The following is a 19,390-nucleotide window of genomic DNA, read 5'->3' as shown; positions in this document are numbered from 1 at the left end:
CATGTTTTGTGATAGTGCCTCCAGATTTTGCACTGTAAGTGTGTGGCTCCGTGTTTCAGATCAGCAGTCTTCCTGTAACTCGCCAGGCATTTCCTTAGACTACTAATGCAAGGGAGGCCCTTGAGAAACATGATGGTCTTGGTTCAGTTGCAGAACAGTTACATGGTAACATCACTAAAGACTAGACTTTACAGAAGTACGATATTAAGTTGTCTTGTAATTGCTTTAATTGCAGCATTGGTACCAATAAAACAATTCCATATCGAATTTCTGAATTTTACTTGAACAAAACTGCACAATGGGCACCAAAAGCATGTCTCTTCAGCATATCTGCTCTTGAAATGGTAGGTGCCTGAATAAATAGGTGGGGAAGCCCCTCTACGACATGACCCTGGTGGAAATGTGAAGCCTGAAAAATGAACAGTATGTGTATGAAATGACCACACCTAAAACATCCATGCCTCCAAATTCTTTTTTTCTTTTGCTCACGCTTTCTTTCTCTCTTGTGTTTGCAGGAACACGCAGCTTTCCCCCTCCCCTTGGACTAAGCTTCTCCTCCTGGTTCCTAGTCAGCAGGTTTGGTGAGGCGTCTGAAGGTCATCCAATCCGGTTCTTGACCATGGTCCGTCACATGTCTAGGGCAGAGCAGCAGTTTGTCTGTCTCTCCATTAACATTTCTCCTTCGGACCATTCCTTGGTCATTTCCACAGAGGAGGAAGAGTTCCAGCTCCTTGGTGAGTTTCTTGAATCAGATCTATTACTTATTTGGGCCACACGTGGGAGAAGAAAGGGCATGGAAACATCTCCTTAGTGTTTATAATTAATACCACAAAATCCTGTTTCCTATATTCAAATAAGGTGCACACCATGCTATTTATAAATGTAGATGAATTTTCAGAGATATTATTTGTTAAAGTATATCCTGTTGTTATCTAAAGAGTAAAATGCTGTATAATACTTACGTGACTGATATAAGGCAGGAGTCAACAAATAGATCCACCTTACAATTAATTAGTGTATCCATCATTGTATCTATTTTTAAAGTAATTCTTAAATTCATCAATACAATCTGCTCAGCAGTTTGTCAATCTTCTCCCTTTGGGTTAATCAATGCAACAGTCTTATAACCATTTCATCCTCAATCTGACCATTAATCAGTCAAGCTGAAAATGAGTCAAACTGACCATCAATCAACCAGTCAGTCACACCATTAGTCCCTGTTGCTGTTCAATTGTCTGTTAGGGTAACTGCCTCCCCACCAGTTAAAAAATCTGTCTGACTGGTTATTAATTCATGAATCCTTAAATTCTTCAGTCAGTGAACTAACTCACTGATTTAGTCAACAGTGTATAGATGAATACAAACACCAGTCAATCAATTAATTCATCCGTTAATCACTCTATTAATATAATTTCACATCATTTTGTGTTCAATTAATCAGTTAATCCAAAAAATGACCAGACAACCTCCAATCTAACAATTAATTTGTCACACATTCAGTCATTTTATCTGTTTTATCAATTATTCCACCAATCAAACCACTCAACAGTCCTAACACAAACAAAGAATACTTTCCTCAACCCAGCCATAGATCAGACCATCATTCTATCTATCCATCCATCTATTCCTTAGTCAAACCAACAATCCATTCACCATTTCCTCCATCAAGGTAACCATTGCCCCTATTTTGGGTAAACCTGCAATATAACCATAATTTCATCTACCACTCTTTCAATTTTTAAACTATCAACTCCTACATCATTATTTCCAATCATTACACCACATACCCAGCCATTTGAGTAACCACAGGTCACTTTTTCCATCTGTTAACATTCTTGCCATTAATGCAAATACAATTCTATGTATCATTCTCCCTATCAAACCATCAGTGCTATTTACAAATTTCTCCATTAGTCCAATCTGTTGTCTGTTCCATTAGCACAATGATCAGTTCATCCATCACTACATCCCCCTAGCATTTTTGTCAAAGGTGCAATCGCCTAGTCATGTATAATTCCCTCTCAGTCCAATCAATAATGTGTCCATATTCGATCTATCATTCCAGCTACTATTCATTCCATCAATTCATCCACCAAACCACCAATGATATACTGCATCAATTCTATCATCTACTCAGCCATTGCTCTCTAAATTATCCATATGATCATGTTATCCATGGTTCCTCTCATGCTGACAAAACACATCTATTATTACTTTCTTCATTCAAGCATCAATCAATGTACGTGTTTTAAATAATTATATTTTAATTTTCTAAATAAACCCACATTTTAACAATCCATAAACCTGACCATCTTTTTAACAATCAGTCCATAAATTAATAACACAGGCAGAGTACCATTACTCTGGCAATGGTTCGATCGTTTAATTGATTCATCCATGATTGAAGTTACTTATGCCATCAAAGGCCATTGGCTCATTTTTCAACACATTGGTGCCCTGGGCACTTAATTAAAAGAGACATATGATAGTCAGTTGAAAGTAAATCTGTTCAATCAATGAGTCTATCCATCCAGTTTTTTCATTGCCCTTCACACATCTCTTTCATCAACAGCCATGAACTCATTATCTGTTGTAGGAAGTATTGGGTTAGAGCTCTATAGATTCTACATTGTCATAGATTTTACATTATGTGCTGTATGTATGGCATCCTCTTCTCATCTCCACGTTTTAAGGGTCTGTCCATGCTGATACGTTCAAAGCAGGGACACGTAACCAGAGGTGTGTTCAAAAATGTGTTAAAGTCCATTATTTGATTTTTGTATTTTTCTATGCAGGCTGTGCAGCTTTACAGCGCAGTCATTCGACTATTACAGGGTTTTACCAGCAAATAAAATTGTATCTTTTGTTGCCTTCAATATTTATCCAGAATCATGTTTTTTAGAACTGATATTTTTGATGTGAAAGCACGTAGATAGAAAATACAGGACATCAACAGCTATGATCACAAAGCACTTTTGGGGATTAAGAATGGTCTCAGTAGGTGAGGTGTTTCAGATATTTTACCTTGCTGAACATATCATCAAGGCCCATCTGTGATAGAATATTAACCCATCTAGCCTGGAGACTCTCTTCTGTCCAGAGATGGAGTTTCATTACACGTTGGGGCTTGCGTCTCCATGGCTAATGGTGAACATGTATGGTTTTAAATTGGTAAATCAGATGTCCCACACCTATCACCCAAACTAGGAGGAATTCTGGATCCTAATCAATAATTGTGTTGAATGAGTCTAAGCAAAATCTGAAGCCCACAAATTGCTCTGCATTTTGAGGTATGAACAGAAAAAAATAATGTAATGTTGGCTAGCTGTTGTGTCTGAACATGTAGTATTGGTGTGGTTGAAAATAAGTTTTTTTAAAGTTCGAAATGATAATAGAATACAAGAGTTTGAAATGGATTAGCTTGAAATCTAATACATACCTAAAAACTTGCATTATGTTTGGAAACCAAACATTTAGATGTTGCACCTTTTTGTACAGAGGTATTCCCTTTGGTTGAGTAAGGCAACTCCGTCACCTATAAATTTAACCTTATTCTTTCCATAAACTAATCCTAATTCTCACTCCAAAACCCTAACCCTTACACAAAATAAAATGCATAGTCAGGGTGATATGGGCACTAATGCAAGAAAGCATATTGGACCACATATCCTGATACTGTAGCAAAAACAGCCCCCAGTTGGGTTGGTGTGGGCCCGTCACCCTCCTGTGCATTGTTGCTCCTACAACCGCACTACTGATAGCTACATCCCTGCTCTACTCTTGAATTCCACCTTCTAACCCAGGTTCTAACAATTACCTCATTGCATTCTCATTGCTGTGAAATGTGCTATCACTTAGATTAACCCCTTTACTTAAACCCAGCCCAAACCATTACACTAAATCTAATCCAAAATACCACCTTCACCCTCACCCCACCCTAAACCCATCCCTAACTTCCACTACTCCCATGCATAGCCTGAAGACTATCCCTCAAGCTACCCCTTACTTTAAATCCATTCTCTATCTTAAACTTCCTACTACCTCCTCCAGCCTTTTCGTTATGACAGTTTATTCTCCACTTACTCTCATGCTCGCTTCTTAACTTTTTTGAACTTTTGTCTAACTTTTTTTCATTTTTCAAAATTATTGTATTTGATTTCAGACTTTGTTGTTTTAAATCTTATTATTGAACTTCTGACCTAATGCCAACACTGTTGCTTATGGGATGTCTCTGCTATCTGAAGCTTAAACTTCTACTTGCTATGTGAAGTGAGGTAAATCTTGACTACTTGCGAAATGTGTGCACTGAGTGTTTCCGAGAGTTGACTATTGAGGGCCTGATTCACAAAGAGCCTGCGCAGGTGTGGCAGAGGCTCCACACTGAAGGCCCAATCTCTGCAATGAGAAACTGAAGTACAGAGTCTTTGCCACGACTGTGGCACCTCCGCCACGACTGCGGATGCTTTTTGTGAACCGGGCCCTAAGCCTCTTGCCAGCACATCATGATTGGACCGGGAGCTACGTCTTGTGCTGTTTGATTTACCTTAGCGTGTCTTTCTTCCATTGTAGACATGATGGAGCTGGAAACCCTGGATTTGAACCTACCTCCTGCACCCAGCAAGGCTCAGTTCAAAGTCTCCAGGCTGCTGGCGGTCGGCCAGTGGCAGCACTTAGCAGTGGTGCTGACCAAGGACATGAAGAGGACCTGCACTGTTTCCGCTTACATTGATGGAGAATTTGTGGGTTCATCAAAGGTTTGTAATTTACTTCCTACCATGTGTGAGAAAGTTGCAATATGTATCGGCCTGGAGAAGCTCTATGGCATATATTAACAAGCATTAGCAATGCCACTAGGTCTAGCTTTAAAGGAATATTGTACAGTATTTGAAGGATTACAAGTAAACAGCATGAGAATAGATATGTATTTGTGTGGAAGCAAAGAGCTAGAATAATATTAGTAGAGGTTATTTCCTTCTTTAGCATACTGTTTGTTCACAGATGAAACTCCAATTCAAGCTATAATCTGCGTCAAACTATACATTCACAATAAAAATGCAGGGTTCCAGCAAACAAAATGCGCAATGACTTCTCGTGCAAGCATACAGGTGGGTGTGAAGAAATATTGACTATCATAACTGAGCAAGGACTTAGCAGGCAAATGTAAGAAAAGGCTAATGGAATTCAACATAGATGAATGCACCAACTAACACACCCCTAGAAGCATATTAGAAAACAAGGCACCCATACACAAACTCCCTAGACATGGGGTTCAATGCAGTAATAGGCCAGCATATGGTCGGAATAGGGCTATGAAAACAATCTACAATGGGCACAACAGTGCCAAGGGGACACGCAAACACAGACCATTGAAAGAGTCTAGCCAAGAGCAATGCCTGGCGAGTGCAGCCCAGTGACAAAGATGACAAGTGCAGGAAATTAAATCCCTCTCACTTGCCCCACACAGCATAAGCATGTACACATGTTGACAAATGTACTAATAGTTCTTTAAACACATAAAGTAAACAAACACACTATCACAAAACAAAATTATTGCAGTTGTGTGTCATATTCCAGACATGCATCTGTTAGTAAAGATATTTTTAAAACCCTCCAACCACAACACATTCATTGTTCCACTCAGTGAACAAAACATAGAAGGAAAGTAAAATATCACCAGCAACATCATATGTGGGGTCAGGAGACAAAGTCACAGGCCACGCATGGCGCAAGCCACTGCTGACGTTCATAGGCGCCCCCTTTGAACATCTGGAGTTCAGAAGGTGAATAAGCAATAAAGATAGCTTTACAATTTGTGTTTTCCTGTCACATTTGCTGCCCCTTCGAAGACAAATGTCAAATGTCAAACTATTCTGTCCTACAAATTGCTGCTTATTCGGAAAATGCTGTGTACTCCTTTTGGCTGACTGCAAAGAGAATTTTGCAAAAGTGATCTAGAAGACAGTCCTGTTGGGGTATAGGAGGAGAAGGTAAAGACTGTAAGATGTCAGTCTTTTTCTAACATATGTTTATATTCCAGTAAATTAACTGTACACCTATTTCAAAATATAGTGGCAATTAGGAAACACAAATGAAGCACGTTTTTGTAATTCTGAATTGTGATGGAAAGATTTTAATAAGATCAAAACAAATCAAAGCATTTTACTTGGTGATGCACAAAAGGTAAATATTTGCTGAAACCCGATTTCCACACCTTATTGTTTCTGTGCTATATAATTTTACCAGTAAACTGCATGTCTGCGCAGATTTAATGGCCATTTCAATGGAAAACTTGCTGTTTGTAAATGACAGTGTGAAACCATAAAAGTGCTCCAAATGCACCCTCAACTACATAGTACACCCATACATCTCGCCTGCTGCTTGGGCATGGCACATTTGCTACACTTGTTTATTTTTGTGTGCCGCTTGGATTTTTCACAATCCCTTTGACTTCATTGACATAACATTAATGGTGACACCCCACTCTGAAAATTGTCCTAGCACTACTGCTGACATTAGCTATGATCAGCAGTTCATGCATTTAAATTCCGGCAATGTTACACCCCTCCAAGTTCGGCAAACTGCAGTGCCTTTCAATTGGTTGACAACATACCTATTTTCAAATCACTTAAAAAAAAATGTGGTATGAAGCGACACTGGCAGAGACATGTCAGAGAAAGACTATGCTGCCCTTGCCACATATTCTGGAAGAGTAGTAGCATGCTGTCCCTAACCATCTTGTAGGTCGTGACAATAGGCTCTGGTGCTGGGGGTGCCACAGAGCCTTCAAAATAAACATTTTGGAATTCAGAAAGTGAATGACCAATAAAAATACCTTTACGTTTTGTTTTGCCCTTGTCTCATTTTCTGTGGGTTTAAAGGCAGAAATCAAATATCACGTAATGTCTTCTGACAAAATGCTGCTTATTCTTTTAGCATGTAGATTATTTTCTTTCTCTGGCTTCAAGATTAGAGGATTTTATGAAGTGGACTGTCTGACAATCGTGTTGGGGTACAGGGATTTTTAAAGGTAAAGCTGTAGGATGGCAGTTTTTCTTTCAAAACACAACATTTAAATACCTGTAGATAAACTGTGCAAATATTTGAAAACATATTAGCAGATAGGACAGCACAATTGAAGCACATTTTTTTGTAATTCTGAAGTGTGATGGAAACAAAAATTTTAAAAGGCTCAAAGCAAAGCAAGACACTTTACTTGGTGATGCACAAATACTAAATATTGGGCGAAATCTGATTTCCACCTTTGTCTCCTCTATAGTTTTATCAGTAAAACTACATATCAGTGCACACAGTGGAAGGACCCTAGAAAAGACTGATTGGTCATGTTTCTGTTGCTTAATGCTTTATAAACAGATACTAATGAGGTGAAATCTATGCCCAGATAGCTTTAGGAGGTGTAAAAATGACAAAAAACAAGTAATCCTATCACAAAATGTGCAGCATTATGTCGCACAATTTGCCTTTTCTAGTCTCATAATTTGGCTCTCCCTGGCTGCATGATTTGGTCCTCCCCTGCTTCATAATTCCAGTGGGCCTGTTAATAGGGTAATCTAGCAATGCCTAAATGGCTGGATGGACAGGTCAGCGTGTGGAATAATTGTGGGTCTAGTGGTCCCTTCTGTACTTTTGATTTCTTTGATATAACCAGAAATGTTGGCTGCAAGCACAAATGCATACAGTCTCCCATACCCTGCAAAACACAGATAGAGTGTCTGTACAAACACGTTTCTGATATCTGATTCATCAGTGAACGACACTTGTATTTCGGGGCCCTGTCCTGTTTTCCGGTCGAGTCCGACCCTCTCTCTATGCAAATGTTGCACAAATGTTTTCTGTGGACACTGCAGCCTTTTAACAACAGAACTCCTCGTCGGTTAAGGTCGAGTTTTAAGTTTCAAAGAACAAGTTGTTGCACAATATAACATGCAAGCAACTCTTGCACTTGCACCATTGCCCATTTAAGAAGTGCATGATGGTCCCATGTCTGTTGGTCAAACCACATGAACTAGTGCCTCAGAAAGTCAAGTCACAAGAGCAGTCCCAAAAGTCGTCTAAGAGGTTGGTTCACAAAACACTGACACTAACACCAACACACAACATCAGTCAAAACATGCTGTAAACTCACCACTGGTAGGTGTGCTGAGAGGCCCGCAACGGAAAGCAGAAGGCTGCAAGAAAGCAACCTAGAGCCTGTAAAAATACCAAGCAGCACGAGTGAGACCAACTCCACAAGCAATGGCCAGTTTTACGAATGTAGATGGCCAAGAGGCAGGTACCTGCTTGCAGAATGCCTCGCTACACCAAGAAAATCTTCATCATTGCAAATGAGGTCCAACCACATATGGAGGTCTTTTACCAACATGGAAAATCTTAGGAAGCTTTGCAGGGGGCAACAGTGAATGACACCTACACGTGAATCTGTGCCCAATCATGTTACTGTTTTACTATGTCAGAGCTCAAGACCAAAGACCACCAAATAAGACAACCAGTCAAGTGGTGAATATGATAGAGATGATGAAGAATGTAGCTCAAAGTTGTCAGCAACATGACAGAATGGGAGAAGTGTTAGCATCTGGACTCATAACCGTTCACAATAGACGAGTTGTTAGGGATGACACAGAACTAGTTGAAGAGATGTCCAGGGTACAAAATATGCTTAAACCTGCTTTCTGATAATAGTTGGAAGTGTCACCACAACAGCTTCATTGGTAGACACGGAGGGCAAACTCCTGCAGGAACATGTCAAATCAGTGAAGGACCTACAGTAGAATGGGAACCTTATGTACAGCCAACTATTGAACTGCAACCGGCTGTGGAGGGGATGGTTGCAGTTATGTGCGTAGAACGCTTCAACAACATACACAAGTTTGCAATGATCTAGCAATCCAGATCCAAATAGCACATAAGCACCACTTCAGGGGTACGTGTTTTCTTAAGCCTCTCCACTGTGTTCGTCAAGGGCATGTTGTAAAGAAACTCATGCAGACCAAACGTTGCATCTTGCTGTCCATGGTTTTGAGCCAACCTAGCAGGGTCCACTTTGTGCAGTCACTTTCCAGACACAGCAGACCTTGGTACGTCCACGAGGGCATCATGGCTCACATGACCAGGGTGTCTGGCCTGAAAGGGTCGATGTGGTTCTGTGGTGACATGTGGCACATTGATGGAGAGCTTTGAATGTATCTGTGATTCACATGCCTAGTTCTGGTCTAGCCGCCCTTATACACGCCACTCACTCTAACAGACGCTTTCCTTCCTCTACCAGATCCAGTATATCCAGCCTCTGGCGGGGACCTGCACTGCTCTGGATTCCACTTCCTTCCTCGATGTCTACGCCTACATTTCCACTCCAAGAATATGGAAGCAGAAATCCTCTCTGCTCTGGCGTCTGGGTCCCACCTACCTCTTCGACGACCCTGTCCCTGCTGAGGCTCTGCAAGTGATTTACAGACTCGGTCCCACCTACTGTGGAAGCTTCCAGGGGTTGCAGGACCACGGTATGTGCAGCTTCATTGGCCACTCCATAATGGATGCCTGTCAGTTCACCTAAAGTAGAAACCTGTTACACTTCCATTAAGGATAGGACTTATACTGCAGCGACTCGTGGAGATTTACGACCGTGCTGAAGTTTCTCCTTGGGGGATGTGATGATCTCTGAATAATCTGCACAGGGAGGCAGAACAAGAGCTGAAGAGCTTCAGAGGTGGGCTAGGGGTATCGGCGTTTAATGAAGAAGCTTTTTAACTAAAGTACGCCGGCATCATCCATTACTGAGCAGACAGAGCAGCCACGTGGCCGCCATCGATCGCAAGAGTTCAAAGGAGTCGCGTGCCCACTCCACTTCCGCTGCCCTGGTTTAGTGGCTGCTAGAGTGTGCTCATGCCCATGCAAAGCAGTAGCTCGCGCTCCTTGCAGTATTATCAAAGTAGCGGTGTGCAAATTGTGTAATCTTTTCAAATGTAATTCAAATTTCGCATAATATGCATTTTCAGTTAAATATTGTTGCCAGGATCTTGCATCACCTTGTCACACGAGGGCATACTCTGCTTAAAAAACAAAACAAAAAAACTGTTTGACATACTGGCAGGAGGCTGTTTTCAGCGGACCATGGTTTTCTGCGTGAACCGGTCTCCTGAGGGTGAAAATCGTGCAAAATCTCATCATGCTAAATGTTTACTTTTTTTGTGAAAAGCAAAATTCGGAAATGTGGTGAATGTTGTGGCATGATTTTTAATTGTGCAGAGCCCTAGAAAAAACGCAGTCAATTCAAACGATAATGTACCCTTTCTCTGTGAGGCACTATCTCTCTCGGCTTCATATCTGATCCTCTCTGCCCTGGCAGGAGCAAACCTAATAGGTCTCATTATGGAAAGTAATAAGTCCTCGGAGAATGCCAACCCGTTTATTTGCAGTTAAAACATTTCCATGGCTCAGCATGCTGCAGCGATCCTCTGTTTCACAAGCAAAGCCTACACACTGAGGTAGAACTAGCATGCTCAGCAGAACTCCCAGGCTGTTATCAAGACCTCTACTGCCAGATAACTATATTTACCACCACAGTCTGTTAAACGAGCTTGAATAAACAAGAGTCCTAAATAAGGGGAAGGTCAGGTGTTACTGTCACTGGTCAGCATTTGTATGGTCAAGCGATTCATAATATAGCACTGCGAGGTTCAAGGGAGGACATTTGCTTCTCAGCTCTTTATTTTTATCTTAATCACTGTTTTCTCAAATAAAAAAGGTCCACCACTGGGGGCCATTTCTTTATTTATAGGGTGCTTTTTCAGTCTGCACCATGCACAGTCGATCAGTGTGAATGCATTCTTTCATGCCTAAAATTCAGCGCCTTAAGACACTCACCGGTGATTTGCCGTACTTTACAAATCTTGGATGTGTTAGTGATTGTTTGATCAGCGATTTCAAGCCACCAGACCACCTTTCACTACATACATCAACCATCATGAATAGCATTTTAAAGGGAAATCAGAGAATCCTCATGCCAGTGGGTGCAGTGAGTAATGCCTCTTCAGAGATATGTTTGGGTGGTCCCTGACATCAGTTGATCCGTTCCAAGGGGCTCTTTCATGAGATGCACCAAATGTGCACCATCTCTTTCTGGTGCTCAGTCAGTGCATGTCCTGACTGCATCTTTGCATCTGTGCTCACATCTGTAATAGTAGGTACGTAACACTACAGCATCGATGGGAGCAATCTATGTCTATCATTTCATTGTTGCATACATCAAGGAAATAATTATTAATTAAATCAGAGGTAATCAGAGAACAAAAGAACAATATTTATTACTACTCGGTTCAATGTTTATCTTTGTAACTAATTGATTGGTAATGAGGATGGAGTCACTGGACATATCAGTGCACAAATCACAGTACAGAATACACACTATAAACAAAAGAGTATGCAAATTGCATATTGGACCTGAAAATAGTAAACAGAATAGAAACTTTGTAATAGTAAAAAGTCCATGAAAGTTGACGTTTGGTCCACTCTTTTTTGATTTAGGAGATGTCTGATGATGGATGATAAGCGTCTTGTGAAATATGAAGCAACAATATCAATTGAACAGCCCTGGGGACTTGTCCAGCTCTCCTGCAGTAATGAAAAAACTGATAGTTTTTCTTGTTTCATACGTATCCTTGGCTAGGCAGATTAAAGTGAAAGCGAGAGTAAGGTTGTTCCATCAAAAGAACTTAAAGTGTATACCTTAATACTTTTACTTAGCTAGTGTAGTCTGATGTGGTGGGCCTGGTGGCTCAATGATCGAATGCATCAGTTGTAAGGGTCTGTGTTTGACTTTATAGCGATTGGTTCAAATCCCCCATATCCACTTAGACTTTCTATCTTTTGAGGTCGATAAAAAGAGTGTCATTAAGGTGGATAATAGTGAACATCTGTTATCTGTCAAGTAACAATAAGTATCTGTTATCTGTCAACAGCACCAAGAGATACCTCAGAGGTAAATTTGCAGTCTGAAATTCTGCCTGATATCTTATGGCCTTGGTACTGTCTGGTAAAAAAAACATGAACACATTCAGGCCTTTCCTACCACTTAAGTCATCCCATGCTGAGGCAAGAAAATGCAGCAGCCCAGATTCCCAGTCACTCAATCGACCCTGAATGCCCTCGAGGCAATACGCTGACTGTCTGTGGTCTTCGGCACTGAATTCAAATAACTATAGCCCTAGTTATTAGTGCTCCTAAGGGGTAGGTGCTATTTATCACACCAAATAAAATATGACTTTACGTTGTTCAATAAATAGCACCTATTCTGAGTTTTTGCGGAATAAAATACGTTTTTGGTGCTTATCAAAACATCTGTATTTCACAATCAATAGCATACTCTTCTTCCCTGTTAAATGTCAGCAGGTTTAACCTACTGAAATGTCTGACCCCCTTCATAAACAGAGTTAAGAAGACTATTCATCAGGCATTTTATAGGACAGGCCTCAACTTTGAAGGATATGCCTTCTACTGAAAACCAAAAAAAGACGTGATTTTCAACTGCATTGAGAAAATGCATTTCTATAAGTATGTTTGGGGATTAATATTGCACAAACTTAGGTGAGCTCTGTACAAAAGTGGATTTACAAGGTAATACGGAGGTGGGGATGTTTGCAAGACATGGAGTTTTACTAGCTGGGGGCCTTGAACCATCATGACTAAATCCTATGCTTGAAATCTTTTGGGTGCATTATCGGTCCTTCATATTTAGGGGACACAGCTTGAAGCAATGGTGAGTACAACTGGATTCGCAGCGCTACAGCAGACACACATCCCTATCACCCCTCCCAATGAGATGGAGAGATGAAGGTACTTGGAAGGCACATCAATTATTTTTGAGGAGGGCCTCACTTTTCCACAGCTTTGAAAATGCTCTTAGGCTTCAACACAGAGAAGAGCTTCTCCCCCGCACAGAGGCTGTCCTTAATGTCTGTTTGGTGGCACCCTATAGTAGTAAGCAAGCGACAACCAGGAATCTCAGTTGTTAAGTGCCATCAGAAATACCCTAAGATCATCAGACCAGAATGCATTCACAGAAAATATACGCTGTCAGAGATCATGAACTACTGGGCCAAATGAACTGTTAGTTAGTTGAAAATCCAATCTAAATTGCTAAATCAAACGTTTTGCAACCACCAAATCATATTTTTCTATTTTTTAAACCAATTTTGCGATCCAGAAACGCATTTTTAGATCGCAAAATGGGTTTAGAAATCAGTAGTGAATCACAGTTTAGAAGGAGCAAGTTCCAAATTGCGAGTTGGTAAACTATGTATGGTTTGTGACTGTAATTCCAGTTGTAAACCATTGATCAGTTACAGACTTCCCAGTTAGTATGGTAACTGATTCGAAAAAGAAAAATAGGTCTTCTTTGCATTACTATCCCTTTGAGAATAGGATGGCGAATTCGGGCTGGGGAGGAGGAGTTCAACTCTTCCTGAAGTTTTGCTAAATAGAAATTATTTTGCATAGCAGGCCTGTTTCCTTTGAGGAAATCAGCTTGCTTTAAAAAAAAGTTTTTATTTTACATGCAATCACAGGAGTGGTGGTCTGCAGTCACTCAAAGTCCACCATTACTGTGATTGTAGCCAATCCTAGTGGGCCCCAAATTAGAACCTGCCTAATAAATATTAATTAGGAAAGTTGTTCAGCATTCCCCTATTTTGTGAAGTGATCTATTACTGTATAGGCCGATTTCCAAAAAGCAGGTGCTGAATTTATGACCGCTTTTTGTGACTCTAATTTTAGTACAAATGGCCAAATGGCCCTATGTCTTTCAGGGTTGTACTGCATTTCCCCTTACAAAATCATAACTTTGTAGGTTCTCTACACTAATGGACGTGCAAACCATCCAAAAATTATGTCCCAGCACAGATCACACTTCCGTAAGTATAGTGTCAATGCACACTAGCTCCAGCAGCCGTCTTTGCATGCTTATTGTAGCATGTTTGCCCAACCTATAGAAAGCCTTGTACCAGTCTCTTTTAATTCTGAACCTACCAGACTAAGGGCCTCATTACAAGTATGGCAGTCCTAGGACCGCCAGAGTCGTGGTGGCGGTTCGGCCTCCACATTTTGACTGTGGCGAACACACCACGGTCGGACCGCCGGCACTGGCACTTTTTTGCTGACCGATGGCCTGATGGTGCCAGCAGTTTTATTCCACCAGGGCAGTGCTGCCCTGGGATTACAAGTACCCTCTCTGCTGGATTTTACATGGCGGACGGGTGCTATCGCACCCGACACACAGCAACATTGCCGCCAGCTGAATTACTAGCCGGTGTCAATTTTGCGGGCAGTTACCTTCTGGGCCAGCGGGAAACTCATAATAGGAGCTGCGGGCGGGTTCTTCATAGGCGGTATCCCGACCGTGGGAGTTTGGTGGGTGGAAAAGCCTGCCCGCTGAATTTATATTCAGGGCCTTAATCTAGAAAAATTGCTGGCTTCTTGGCATCGGCAGCCGAGCACAATAGGTATCTCCTCCTGGTGAGCAACCTATACCCTCTTATGGCATGAGATTTGTCTGATATGGCTGACCCTGCACCCAGGGGAACTGAGAAATATAAAGAAACATGAATTTTATTTATAGCAAGAGCCAAATGTAAAGATAAAATATCAAGTGCATTTTCTTTTACCCATGCATGCAGAGACTGGTCCTCAATGCGTACAAGACTAAAACTGTTAGAATGTGATAGAAAATAAGCTTGTACAGTCTCTCTTCATGGTTCAGTCACCGAGGGGGCTACTCTGGTTCTGAACATGGTGTTTATTCATAAGCTAACGAATGGAATTCTCTTCCAGGTGAAGGTTGTGTGAAGTCAATAGCACCAATATCACTTATTGCCGAGGAGAAGATCTCATGGGGCATTGGTGTTCGGAGCACCTCCTGGACAAGCATTGGTGAAATTAAAGAGCAATACAATGATGTGGATGGACGCATGATAGCAAAAGAGGTAAATGGTATGGAAAATCCAAAACAATAGTAGTAAGAGAAGTAATGCAAACAAGCTCTGGTTCCGGCAGCACTATGATATTGACAGTGTTGATGAGCAGGCGACTTGGTGACACTGGTGTGATGATAAACAGAGGGGGGTAATGGAAGCATGACCTGATGATTGCAAGAGGATGACAGTGAGATCTGACCATGCGATCATGAATGCACAACAGGTAATGCAACCATGGCTATGGCCACTAATACTGATAGCAAGGTCAGTGAATCAGTCAATGACATTGTGACACAGGGAGCATGGCGCCACGAGTTGGCATATAACCATGATCCGGTTATTGCAAAAGTGTGACAAAACATGACCTAGTTTCCAGAGAGGCATGATACGAAGAGAGGTTTGGCAAGCATGAACAGCTAATACCTAGGTTAATTCTAGTAAGGTATGTAATGCATATCAATGAGAACATGATAGCAAGGGAAGTCATTGAAGCATGCTTGGAAGCCTCAGAATCATGACCGCAGTAGAGGCATAGAACCTATGACCTCCAAAACATGTTGGCCATGAACTGGCAACATTTGCACCAGCAAGCGAGAGACCGAGGCCTGTCCTTTTGACCATGAGGTCGTAGGAGGACTTGCAGGCTTGACTTAGCGACCATGGGATGGCAAGGAAAAGCAAGCAAATATGATCTCGTCTATATGACATGAAAGTGGGTAAAACATACATGACTTTAATACCCCTTGAGGTGCATGATAGAAAGAGAACCGATGCAAGCATGGTGCTATGGCCCTAAATCATAATAAAGGTTGATCCTAGGCAGAGGGTGTGATTGCTGACGAAGTATTGTATGCATGATCCATTGCTTACTAGGACAAGCCTGGAAGTAGCCAATTCAAGCATAAACAGATGACCTTGAGTTCGTTCTGTACCATGATACATACGTGGTCTGATAAGTGCTCCCAGCAGTGTGCTTTAGTGTGAGATCTGCCTGAAGAAGCGTGCTTTGCTGTGTAATATACTTATGTAGGTGTATTTTGTTGAGAGATGCATTTACAGCTAGGCTTTGAGGTACAACCGCAACAGTGTGATAAATGTGTAGTCATTTGGTTTGCTGTCAGCTATATATGTCGGGCTTGCAAGTCGTCTTAGTGAGTTAAGCACTTGCTGCAGACATCTGCATGACTGCTACGTACGTGTTTGAATCCTGACAAGGCTACCTCCGCCTTCATTTTTCTAAGGCTGATAAATTGAGTACCATATAAACGTGTAACAGTAATGCCTACTATTTGTAGGTCTTAGAAATGCCACTGTTATAGGATAAAACCCTACAGTCTTGTTTTGAATTTGCTTTGCTGTGGTATGTATGTAAGTGAAGGGGTGCTCTTGGGGAGGTATACCGTCAGGAGTACACATTATGTTATATAAAAAAGAACAAATGTATCTCCTTTTGGGGGATATCTGTTGCAGGATTATTCTCTTCTCTGATAGTTACTTGCAAGAGGACTTTGTGCTGTGTTACTTATTTATAAGAATATGCACTTCAGTGAGATACCTACAGGAACATGTTCTGTGGTGACCTATCTCTGCAGGGCTGACATGGCCTGTTGAGAAGAGCCAGTGATATGCTGCTACTATGTGTTCCACATGAGAATTGCCAGGCCACTCAAAGATGTCTCGTTGATGCTTTCTTTATGCTCTGCAGATGGGTATTGACTCCCGGGACAATTTGACACCTGTCCTGCTAGCGAGGAATGTGGCAGCGCACCTTTCCGGCCCGGCTCGTACCATCGGTGCTGCAGGAATGGGCCATCTGGGTAGGTACCAAAGGAGACAGTGCACGCTAACACTCCATCAGGTTGTGTGGTGCAAGGTTAGGCTAATACTGTAACACAGCTAACTGTTATTTTAAGGTATTTATCCCCTCAATCATTTTTCAGTTACTTTGTTTTTTTTTTAGTTCATGATCCTTTCTTAGGCCAAGGCTTCTCGCCGTAGTTTGATGGTCTCTATTTAAAGAGCATTGGAATATTGCGGGAAGCTTAGGGTTTTCTACCAAACTCAATTTCTTCTTGTTCAGTCCTTCACTCTTTTTGCCTTTAATGGGTTATTGCAACAGTCCTTGGCTACGTATTTCAGTCTAAGGATCCTTGTTGCTCTCTATAGTTTCATCTATCCAGGAGTTCTTGTTTCCACTCAAGGGCTGTGAATAACCTCTCAGACCTTGACTCTTGCTCCAGGCCATGAGTTGCTGTTTCAGGCCATGAATTCCCGTTTCCTACCTAAGAGCTTCTTTTAACAGTCTATTGCATCCTTGTGAATGTTGACTGAGGTCTAATGGCAGCACTTGTATTCTCGTATTAGACTATGATGCTTTTGTTTGAGTCCAGGAGTTATGTTTTCATACATTGGTGCTTCTTTCAGTACATTAAATTGTTTCATTCCATAGTGCTGTTTGGATGTGTATGTGAGTTGTTTTTCACTGTGTGAGTTCTAATTTTCATTCAATGGGTTTTTGTGTCAGTACAAGTTTTCTACCGTTCTATGTTGAATTCTCCTTATATTCCTTCTGTGCATGGTTTGGTGGCAGGGATTTTAATTCAGTCCATGGGTTCTTACTACCCCCTTTGTTGTCTGAAAGAGAAGAGATGGTTCTCAGGTTAATCAATCAAGAGTAAGGGGTAAGCAGACCCTGGCCTACAGAGTGATTTGCAGTGTTGGGGACACATTTAACGTCTTCAGCCCACTTGTCTTTGACTCATCCAATGGCTGAAAAATGATAGCCTCTGCTGGACCTGGAATCACCTCACAATCTTTCAGGGACAATATGTATCTCATTGCTAGAACATAATCAATCCCAGTAACACCCCAGCTAGTTATATATTGCAAGTGACCTGATGTGTGGGGGTATTGTATGTGGCATTGAATCATATGTGGAAATGAACAGACAGAAGAAATAACTACTTCTATCCTTAAGAGATGGGCAACATCTTTACTGGATCCTTCAGCTGCCAAACCTTAGAATTCCTCAAAGAGTTTAGGAAAAAATCTTTCTTGGAGGCTAAGGCACAAATCCAACATTTGTCCTATAATATTGAACTGTAACACTGAGCCCATATATTTCCTTTCTAATGTTATATAATTAGTGTTCCTAAATTTCTAGTTGGCAACATTAACATCTAAAGGCTGATGTTAGGAGCATTTTCAACCTGAAGAAGTAAGCTCATATACATGTCATACTCAGAAAAAAGTGTTTGGGATGAAAACCGTAGTTGTAATCCTTACCCAGAATTATACATGTATTTGTGTCTTGTAGCGTGTGAACATTGTGTATTGTGTAGTACATGAGGTAGGAGCCTAGATAAGTACAGTGACATGACCTTCAATTATTTGAATCTCCACAGATACATATTGAATTTTAAATCATTTATATTGGGCCTTCAGTGATTTAAAGGCTTTCCTATAAGCCTGTTTTGTTGATTTTTGATGATATGTGACAGAGTTCCTCACTCTTAATGTTCTCCCTTTATTGGATTATTGGTTCTGTATAATTGAGCCAGAAAGTGATTTCAGGGCACATGTGAATGGGGGATGGGGGCTAAGTTATCAGAGGGCTGGTGTTCTTCCGCCAAATGGAATCCCTTAGGTTGGTGAGTAGGCAAGAACCTAGGGATGTAACACTGAAACATGTTTCTCTGGTGTTTTTCTTACTCAAAAATGTCTGACTTATTTCCTGGAATCAGGTCACAGTTAGAGAATTCCAGGTAGAAGAGCTTTTAACTTTTACTGCTCCTTGCCAAAATACTTGTAGGTTTGTGTGATGGGCAGACATTCTGAATGTAATCCAAAATTGACGTCAGGTTGAAGCTGTTTAAATAGTTGCATTTGTTTGGTGGAATAATACATTTTCTGATGTCCGAGTATGATTCACTTTTCAGAACATTTCCAAGTTTGTGAAGATAGAATACTAGACGGTAGAGCCTCTTATTAGTGAAAATGTTGATCTCAAGGCCAAGTTTGCATTCTAAGATGGTATATAATTTGTCAAGGAGCCATTATGCACCCGTGGTGGAGGCCAATTAAATTGCAGTTTGGGTGAATTTCCTGGTCTCAGCAGAACCTGTATCTGTGAAGCATATGGGTGGTACAATTTCATGATGCATCTATCTTTGAAAGTCGGTTAGGCAGTCAATATCATTGGTGAATATGAGGTATACAAGGTTCTAAAGTGTATGTTCAAAAGTGAGTTTATGCAGTTATTGAAAAGGGCAAATAAGAATGCCAAGCCGTGTGGAACTCTGCAGAAGATGCCTGATGCTTTGAACAGGTAGAGCATGTCCATGGGTAACACATATACATATCTGCTTTTCACATCACAATGACCCACTTTTCTTCTAAGTTTATCCTGT

The 19,390-nt window shown here is 41.1% G+C and overlaps 1 protein-coding gene across 2 annotated transcripts in view; it reads left to right on the top strand.

Annotated features, from left to right (window-relative positions):
• WDFY4 (WDFY family member 4) overlaps positions 1–19,390 on the top strand; it is a 778,336-nt gene that overhangs the window by 301,982 nt on the left and 456,964 nt on the right. For both annotated transcript variants that reach the window (XM_069240880.1, XM_069240879.1), the window contains exons 19-23: positions 516–734; positions 4,570–4,754; positions 9,284–9,515; positions 14,839–14,990; positions 16,687–16,798. In XM_069240880.1, coding sequence (XP_069096981.1) covers positions 516–734; positions 4,570–4,754; positions 9,284–9,515; positions 14,839–14,990; positions 16,687–16,798 — 900 coding nt within the window. The remainder of the gene's footprint in view (positions 1–515; positions 735–4,569; positions 4,755–9,283; positions 9,516–14,838; positions 14,991–16,686; positions 16,799–19,390) is intronic.

The sequence above is a fragment of the Pleurodeles waltl genome, chromosome 6 (genome assembly GCF_031143425.1).
Source record: "Pleurodeles waltl isolate 20211129_DDA chromosome 6, aPleWal1.hap1.20221129, whole genome shotgun sequence".
NCBI lineage: Eukaryota > Metazoa > Chordata > Amphibia > Caudata > Salamandridae > Pleurodeles > Pleurodeles waltl.
The sequence above is the reverse complement of the archived record's forward strand: the minus strand, read 5'-3'. Positions and strand labels throughout refer to the sequence as shown.